The sequence below is a fragment of the Stigmatopora argus genome, chromosome 18 (genome assembly GCF_051989625.1).
Source record: "Stigmatopora argus isolate UIUO_Sarg chromosome 18, RoL_Sarg_1.0, whole genome shotgun sequence".
In the NCBI taxonomy this organism is placed as follows: domain Eukaryota; kingdom Metazoa; phylum Chordata; class Actinopteri; order Syngnathiformes; family Syngnathidae; genus Stigmatopora; species Stigmatopora argus.
The window spans coordinates 2,522,080-2,531,741 of NC_135404.1; the positions used below are offsets into that span (position 1 = coordinate 2,522,080).

Here is a 9,662-nt window from a genome sequence, read left to right on the forward strand (position 1 = left end):
ACTACGAACACATGTATCAATATATAAGTGAGTTTTTTCACTTTTTATGCAAGATACGTTTTTCTTTTCTTGAATTTCATTCATAGACGTCAAAATAAATTTTGTTTATCGTTTTATCTGTTTATCTTTTCTCTATTTTGAAATAAATGACCGTATTGGCCGCACTATCTTGCGTTATGGCGTTTCATCTTTGTCACCTTGCAGTTTCGTGCATGTTAAGTCTATGTGCGCATTTAAGCCGTAACCTGGATTCAGTCATCTTTTTTTTTTTGCGACAAATACGGCTTATATGCGAGAAAATATGGTACCTGATTTCTGATTATGTCAGAAGTATCCCAAATTTTAGCCCAAGGGTTACCAACTCCAGTCCTCAAGGCCACCTATCCAGTATGTTTTCCCATGTCTCCCTTCCCAAACTCACCTGATTCAAATAATCAACTCCTCAGCAATCTCTCCAGAAGCCTAGTAACGATCCTGGTTATGGAGTCAGGTGTTTTGGAGAAGGGAGATATGAAAAAAAGATATGATAAGTCCTCTCGAGGACCGGACTTGGTGACCCCTGTTTTAGCCTCCAAGCCCAAAAGTAGTTTTGAGATAAAGCTTGGGGTTTTTGGGTGCCACGTACACTTTCTAAACTCTGAAAGTTTATTTTGATGATTAAGTACATAAAAAGGGATCTTTAAGGTCCAACTGTCATCATGTCAGACTTTACTAAACCAATAGATGTTCTTGTTAACTCACCATGCCAGTGTCAGGTCAGTGATTGTCTCCGCCACAGTATATAGGGCAAAAACTATCCAGTACATCATCCACCTGACCTACAAACACACAGTAGAAAAATAAAACAAACACTGCAATTTCTGCTTTCAAATACAAAAAGTGACCATCCAAGAACGATAATGTTTTAACTGAGGCCAGCGAGGCCTGCAGTTGTTTCGATGTTTTTCTAGATTCTCAAGTTTCTCATATGTTGGGGAACTCGTATGTCAAGGTTTTACTGTACATGTTTTGGCGCCATTACAGAAATACAAGTACAATTATCAGTGTATATTTATTAAATATTACAGCTATATACATGTCAAACGACTAATGTATTAATATATAAATATAATGTATATGTTTTAAAATGTAACTACTTTAAATACTGTACTCACAGTGAAAATAGTTCCTCTCCACTTGATATAAATCCAAAAAAATAGGTAAATGGGAGTTTTAGTCCAAGTCCTTCTTCTTGTGGCCATGGACCCATTGTCTGCGATATTCGCGGGATTACTATACTTGCCTGACTAAACATGTCAGGTAACAAAACGACTCAAAAACACCACTGTCTGTTATAAATGAATCTGTCAAAACACAGGCTTTGTTTTTTTTTTTTTAAACCGTGAGGACGGTTGAACTTGTTGATTAAGGCTAGCTTTTCCAGGAAGCCAGCCAGCAGCATAGGCCGCCGAAGCCCCGGCCGCCACCGCGGGCGTGGGCCATAGAATCGTCGGCCGACTGGCCAGGAAACTAAACTTCACTTTCATTTCTAAAAAAAATAAAAACAAAAATAATAAAAAATTCCCCTTCGCTGATGCTCTCTGCCGTCCAATTCGCCGAGCAAGTATTATTTTCAAATAAGAACCACGGCGTAAGGTTGAACGGCGCTTGCATTTCTGATAAAACCTGGGCGGAGAGACCAGCCACTACACCTCGGAGCTCTGCACCTCACGAGAATGTATTTTTATTTATTTTCAGCAAACAGATCACCACAACATGCATGCATCTCCAGAGGGGAAAAGTGTTCACTTCCTCTGTGTCACTTTTAACCGCATGGCAGAGCACATTAACGTTAAAAGTTACCTACCAGCTGAATTCTTTTATGCCACAATGGCGTGCTACTCCTTTAGCATATAAAGGCGTTGATGAGTTGGTGGGGGGCACCAAAACGAACTCTCAACGGAGCAGGACCAAATGCAATGCTCAGCAATACACAAGGAATTCAACAAAAAGGCGGCTGAGGAGGAAGCAGCCACCAATTCAACAGCACAAATCAGAAGAAAAAAAACGGGGGAGTAATGAACTTTTCGACTTTGTGGAAAAAACATCCTGAAAAAGTGTTCACAAGTGGTGCAATCGCCCACTTTGACGTTTGTCTTCTGCAATTTAGAAATGTTATTAAAAGTCGTCAAAGGCAATTGTCTTGAGATGGATTTTTCTCAAAACGTCTATCAGCAAGCACCACCGTAGGGGAACTTCAATCCAAACAGGTAAGAAGCAGTGGCGATAAATAAAATGGGTAAAAAATTAGATGCCAAAGAAATCATAAAACGTTAATGAAAATAAAAGTTCAATGTAATATTGTTTTGAATTCTTAAGTTTATGTTCATTAGATGTGTGTTTATGTTTGTTTTTGTCTGCTCTCTCTTTGTTGCCTACCGTTAGCTTCCTCTTGTTCCCATCTGTTTCAACTAGATAGATTTTGTATGATTGTTATTAATTTTAAGACATTAATAAATCATTTTCCTATCATTTTCTTTCCTTTTTGTGTTTCTCACATCTTTCATACAAAATTTTAAAGGGTTTAGTTTGTAGTTGTGTGAGAACCGTGGAATGAAATTGAAAATTTACATATATAGTACTGCTCTACTTACAAATTTTTTAAGTTACGAAAGAAGTTCTGGAACCAATTAATTTCGTAAATAGAGGTACGACTGTATTTTATATGGGAAAAATTGAATTGAGATACTGGTAAATTTACATACGAGCTCGGACACGGAATGCATTAAGCTCGTATCTCAAAGTATTCATGTATGTGCATTGTAGCTAGTGTGTGTTTCGTGTACAAATATGGTCTTACATATTCCTTGACATTTTTCGTCTTCACAGCTTTGTAGGAGTAGTATGCAGGATACAGGGTTCCAAAAATGAGCCTGCAAGGAAACAACATACAGCATATGTATAATATTGTACGCAGTTGTTTTTCAAACTTTTTTTTAAGCTATGGCACTTATTGCATTGAGAAAAAAATCACAGGGCACACCAGCAGCTGAAAAGCTTCAAATTTAAAACTGTCGTCTCTGTTACTGAATTTTCTCGCATATTGACCGCCTCCACGTATTAGCCGCACCCTTAAAATTCCCTTAAAATCGTAAAATATATATATATATGTATATATACCTATATATATATATGTATATATACCTATATATATATATGTATATATATATATATATATATATATATATATAGATATAGATATAGATATAGATATAGATATAGATATAGATATATATAGATATAGATATATAGATATATATATATATAGATATAGATATAGATATAGATATATATATATATATATATATATATATATAGATATAGATATAGATATAGATATAGATATATATAGATATAGATAGATAGATAGATATATATATATATATATATATATATATATATATAAATAAACTCGGAGCTTGCCGTCATTCCCGGAGGCTTGAGAACTACAAACGCTGGACCCGGCGTTTTGGAAGACTCATTTGGGCAATTGTTTAATTCGGAAACAGAAAATGAGGACTTTGATGGATTTGTGGGTGATGATGACGTGAGTAAGTTGTAAAATGTCTAAATAAAGTACAACCGAACTCAGTTTTGCTTCCGCTGCCTTTTTAAAAACGTGTTTTTAGCGTGTGGGTGTAGCGTGCAAGAACTATATTTCCCAGCAGTCACTGCGCACCGGAAATAGTGTCTGTGGCTGCTTTCGTAGACAGCGCTATTACGGTTCGATAATCATCCATAAATAATATATATATGCCATGTCTGGCTTCACGAAAAGTGGCAGGCAGCGCCGGGCTTCTTACGCTACAATTTGTGAATGGATTGATGGAAATGACGGTGACTCTGAGAACGAAGAGAGGGGACCCGCCCGGCTTTTTGGAATGCTTGTTTGGGCAATAGTTTAATTCGGACACAGAAAATGAGGACTTTGAGGGATTTGTGGGTGATGATGACGTGAGTGAGTTGTAAAATGTCTAAATAAAGTACAACCGAACTCAGTTTTGCTTCCGTTGCCTTTTTAAAACATGTTTTTAGCGTGTGGGTGTAGCGTGCAAGAACTATATTTCCCAGCAGTCACTGCGCACCGGAACCCGGAAATAGGCTGCTTCCGGTAGCCAGCGCTATTGCGTTTCGATTTTCATCCATATATAATATATAATATATATGCGTCTAATGAAATGGTGCGTGCTTTGTGTCTAAAATACAGAAATAGCACTCGTTACTGACACTGCGGCGTAAAATACGATGCGCCAAATAGTCGTGAAAATACGGTACTTAAATGTCCTAATATTTTCTAATATTAACACATTCATGTCCTTGAAACTAAACAACTTCTGGTTCATGTACCTAAAAGAACAAAACGTAATATTATGACTCTTTTTCCTCCCTATATTACTTCAATCTCCTAACATTAGCAGTTTCGTGCTGACAAAGACTACGTCGCCATGAAACCAAACAACTTCGGGTTCACATTACAGTACAGTGGTACCTCGAGATACGAGCTTCCGGGACTGAGCTGGTATGTCGATTTGCTCGTAACTCAAGCGAACATTTCCCATAGAAGTGAACTGAAAACAAATTAATTTGTTCCAAACCTCTGAAAAAACACCAAAAACAGGATATTGGATTGGAAAAACATTTTTATTTGTTCTAATTCGCCATGTATTAACAAAGTAACAAATAACTAGTGGTTGAATAGTACTAAAATGTGTTTAATAGTACTAAAATTAGACGGATTTCGCGGAGGGGAGAGAAAGGGACAGAGGGCGAGGGGAGAGGGGGAAGACTTTTTGCACGGCAATGCGCTCGTAACATAACATGAACAAATTTAAATGAACTTGGATTACCATGCAGACACTCAAAAATAAGTTTAATCTAACCTTACACTAAACTTAATTCTAATTTTGTTTTAAATTTTTATACCTTTGGCTCTATTTTCCCCGCCTCCACCCTGACTTTCAGCTGCAACCTATCGAGGGTTGTTTGCTTTTGTCTTCCCTTCAAAATATTCCCAAAATGATGCACACATTTAATTGTCCTCACAATAGGATAACGCACGACCACTTGCCAGCGAAAAGTAGTATATACTACTCTCGTATTAGCGAACAAGCTCCGCCATTCGCACTGACTAACGGGGGAAAAAACACTGAAAAAAATGCAACGCTCGTAAAGACATTACACAAAGGAGTTGCAATCAGAAAAACGGTGCCCATGATATTCTTATGAGCAGCCTCTTGCGTCCGCTGTATGCTCGTATATGAAAATTTGTCTCGTATCTCAAGATAAATATTTGCTCAAAATTTTACTCGTATCTCAAATTGCTCGTATGTCGGGGCACTCGTATGTCAAGGTATTACAGTAATACCTCGACATACAAGTGCCGCGACATAGGATGAATTTGAGGTATGAGTAAATTCTGAGCAAATAATTGCCTTGAGATACGAGACAATTTTTAAGATACGTGCATACGAGAATATCAGGTGGCCGAGACGCGAGAGGCTGCTTATGATTTCAGCCACACTGTCTTTCTGGCCGCAACTCCCTTGAGCAAAGATCTCTGCGAGCACTGCGCGGATGGTGTTTTAAGACAAGTGTTACATACAATTCCAATGATACTGATAGTAATAAAAGTGTTAGTACAGTGTGATGATACTGATAGTAATAAAAGTGTTAGTACAGTGTGAGTAGAAACAGCTATTGGCAAAGTCAATCCATTTTGGGAATTGAAATTTGGCAATAATTTTTAACAAATACTCACAATATTTGGCAGTTATTATTTATTTTATAAGAGGTAAACTTCCCACCAAATTTGATAAAGATCAGATGGACAGTTAATTTTTTTTCCTGTTCACCCAATTGGCATGAAAGATTTTAACATTAGGTGAATAGGGATTTAATGACTATTATTTAACATTCAGTGAATATGGGATTTTCTAAACCATTCAACCAATCTTATTGAAATTTGATGTGTTATTGCCACTTATAAAATAAACAATAACTGCCAATTATTGTGAGTATTGCTTTAGAAATGGGAGAAATATTGCCAAATTTCAATTCTCATAATGGATTGACTTTGCCTATACAGTGGTACCTCGTCATACGACCGCTCGTCATACAAAATGCTCGTCTTACGGGGAAATTTCGATCGAATAATTCGCCCGTTATGCGGTCAAAATTTTGTGATGCGACCAAGCCAGGTCTTTTTTGCATATCTTTCGTGTATAACAATATTTACGAGCACGGAACGAATAATTAAAACGAGTTCCTCCTCGGACCAGGAAACGCACAACGCGCATGCAAAAAGAAGGCTTTCTGGGTAATGAAGTATACTCCTGCAAACAACACCCATACCTTTCTCAGAATAAAACTTCATTACCCACAATCAATACGTGGGAAGCTCAGCTATGTCATTTTCTGTTATTCTTTCTTAGGAAAGGTACCGCGTTCGTTCCTTAAAGACTATTTCTCGTTGGCAAGTGGTCGTGCTTTATCCTATTTTGAGGACATTTGTGTGCATCATTTTGGGAATATTTTGAAGGCAATACAACAGCAAACATTCCATCGATAGCGAACGTGAGGGCAGAACAGCTAACCCGGCCAGAACGAAGGTAAAAAAAAATGAAAACAAAATTAGAATTCAGTTTTGTGTAAAGTTACATTAAACGTATGTTTGAGTGTCTGTATATATTAATCCAAGTTAATTTAAATTTGTTTGTTCCGTTTACGAGTGCGTTGTCGTGGGAAAAAAACGAACCCCACGCCCCCAAACGTCTCTGTCTCCTGTCGGCGAAATCTGCCCAATTTTAGTTAGATTAAACACATTTTATTACTATTAAACCACTAGTTATGTGTTACTTTGTTAATAGATGGTGAATTAGAAGAAATAAAACATTTTTTCCAATCCAATATCCTGTTTTTGGTGTTTTTTCAGAGGGCTGGAACGAATTAATTCTTTTTCCATTCATTTCAATGGAAAACGTCCGCTCGAGTTACGAGAATCTCGTCATACGAGCTCAGTTCCGGAACGGATTAAGCTTGTATCTCGAGGTACCACTGTAGTCTACATTAAAGTAGTATCCCTGTGTTTTGATGACTCAAAGACAAATCAGAGCAATATTAATATAATGCTGAGATAGTGTACTGTTATTTGATAAAGGTTGTGAAAATATGAAAGGAGGGTAAGGGTTTACTATTTAAATAAATAAGATATACTGTCACACCGGCTTAATAGCCATATAGGCTATTTGGCCGGTTACCGGCTAAATAGCCCCTGGGACTATTTGACCGGCCGGTTACCGGCTACGGAGCCACTGCCATTTGTCTTAACAAGTCATTACTTTCGCCCAGTCCAACAATGTATTCATTTTAACTTGGAGTTCATAGTGTATTTAAATGTGGAATGTCAAGTTCAACAGGATTGGCCTCTGTTATGCAGAACTAATGCTGGCACTCCTCAATAGATAGACATGTTGCAAAATTTAAGGTTATAATTAAGCCAATGAAAGTAGCTGGATGATGGATGTATGACTCACTGACAACAGGGACTATTTAATTCGGAAAATAGGAGCATTTAAAAACAATCGAGGCTCAAGAGTAAATCACAAGACAGATAACAAAATATTACTGAAAATTATATTTATTACGTGCTAAAGGCATGACATTTATTCTATTGTATCTACCAAATTAAGTACGATAACTGTCTCAGAAAGAACGATAACTAGTTAGCCAAACATGCTAAGAAGCTAATTTTCAGGAACTCGCCATATTCTACCAAGCATTCAAAATACAATTAATTACACTATAACCACTGTCTGCTATTTTATACTCACACGACGCTTCTTGAAATTATCCAGGATACCATGTTCTTAAGTCTCTGAAGTGATCCGTGAAGGTAAAAGACGAAGTGAACGAGTAAACTTGCCCAAACTTCCACACGACTTGCGAGGTAGGAAGCTTTGCTGTAGCCACTCGATTTGTCCCAAAATCTGTTCTTGATTGGGTTTTTTCACGTGGTCATGACCGATAGAATTTCATGAGAATATTGACATTCACCAGCTATTTTGGTTGAAGGCGCTATCTTTTTTCCATGGGTAATTATTGTACCTCCTTTGATAGTTCGCTGCTTCTTGGTTTCTGGCAACTCGCTGGACGACACTCAAACGTTTACGTCACGAAGAAAGAAGGCTTGTTTACAACTCCTATTGGTCAAAATCTAAATCTTCTATTGGCCAGTTCATCTACAAAAACTATTTCCATTGGTTGGGGAGGGTTAGTCTGCCCGACATGAGACCTTTTTTAAATCGACGAAGTGTTTATAAATTGGTCTGTAGAGTGAACGATAACATTACAACTGATTCATTCTGTGGCATGAATCGGGAGGGGGGGGGGGGGGGGATGTCGGGTTATTGTCCGGCACCCTATCACAGCTGCCTTCGGGCACAAGGCGGGGGACACCCTGAATTGGTGGCCAGCCAATTGCAGGTAATTTGCGTTTTTTCCTTTTAATACAGACGCTCACCTACTTACGAACGAGTTAGGTTCCGAGCGATTGTTCGTAAGTTGATTCAGTGTTATATTTTGTATTATAATTTATGTTTAAGGCCTATATAAGTATATTGAAGGTTGATATAAGTGCATTTGTATGTTTAAGGCTTGTATAAGTAACACGCATTGGTTTGTACTGAAAAAACATTTAATAAAATGGAGAGAATATGTACAGTACTGTATAGAGAGAGAGAGAGAGAGAGAGAGAGAGAGAGAGAGAGATTTATGTGTTAGAAACTGGCCGAAAGAAGCGATCTAACGACGATTGCACAGTTTTCTTCTTTTTTTCATCATAAAATGCAATTTGCAGACATGTTCGTATGTACCGTTGTTCGTAAGTTGAATGTTCGTAAGTAGGGGAGCGTCTGTACTCTAAATTACCCCTAGGTACGAGTGTGCATGGTTGTCCGTCGCCTTGTGCCCTGCGATCGGCTGGCCACCGATTCAGGGTGTCCCCCGCCTCTGGCCCGGAGTCAGCTGGGATAGGCTCCAAAGAAAATAGGGTGGCCTAGGGGCTGAGTGGTTAGCGCCTCGGCCTCACACTGGGAGACCTGGGTTCAAATTTGTGCTTAGTGGTGCGCAATGCAGGGCAGCCCGGTGGAGCAAGTGGTCGGCCTCACAGCTCTGGGGTCATTGGTTCAAATCCAGGTCATGTGCATCTGTGTGGAGTATGCATGTTCTCCCCTGCCGGGCCTGCGTGGATCTTCTCTGGGTTCTCTGGTTTCCTCCCAAATTCATAAAACATGCATGGTAGGCTAATTGGACACTTTATATTGCCCCTGGGTATGGGTGTGAGTGTGCATGGTTGTCCTTCTCCTTGTGCCCTGCGATCGGCTGGCCACCAATTCAGGGTGTCCACCGCCTCTGGCCCGGAGACAGCTGGGATTGGCTCCAGCACCCCCCGACCCTAATTTGCAAATTTCCCCGCGCGCTACGGAGAATGGCTGAGGAAAAAAGCTGCAAATAATTTTGGTTCAGCGACCAACTCAATATACATTTATGGAAATGTATTGCAATAATAATTTTCTACCAATTATTTATTGTCGACCCCTACTGAAAATCAGTTCATGGTGTGTAGG

At 38.7% G+C, this 9,662-nt stretch overlaps 1 protein-coding gene across 1 annotated transcript in view; it reads right to left on the bottom strand.

The window, feature by feature from the left end:
- reep3b (receptor accessory protein 3b) overlaps positions 1–8,184 on the bottom strand; it is a 29,116-nt gene extending 20,932 nt beyond the window's left edge. The window contains exons 1-3 of the mRNA XM_077625524.1: positions 7,869–8,184; positions 2,840–2,912; positions 742–818 (exon numbers count right to left, since the gene is read on the bottom strand). Coding sequence (XP_077481650.1) covers positions 742–818; positions 2,840–2,912; positions 7,869–7,900 — 182 coding nt within the window. The 5' untranslated portion in view covers positions 7,901–8,184. The remainder of the gene's footprint in view (positions 1–741; positions 819–2,839; positions 2,913–7,868) is intronic.
- Between the last annotated feature and the right edge of the window lie 1,478 nt (positions 8,185–9,662).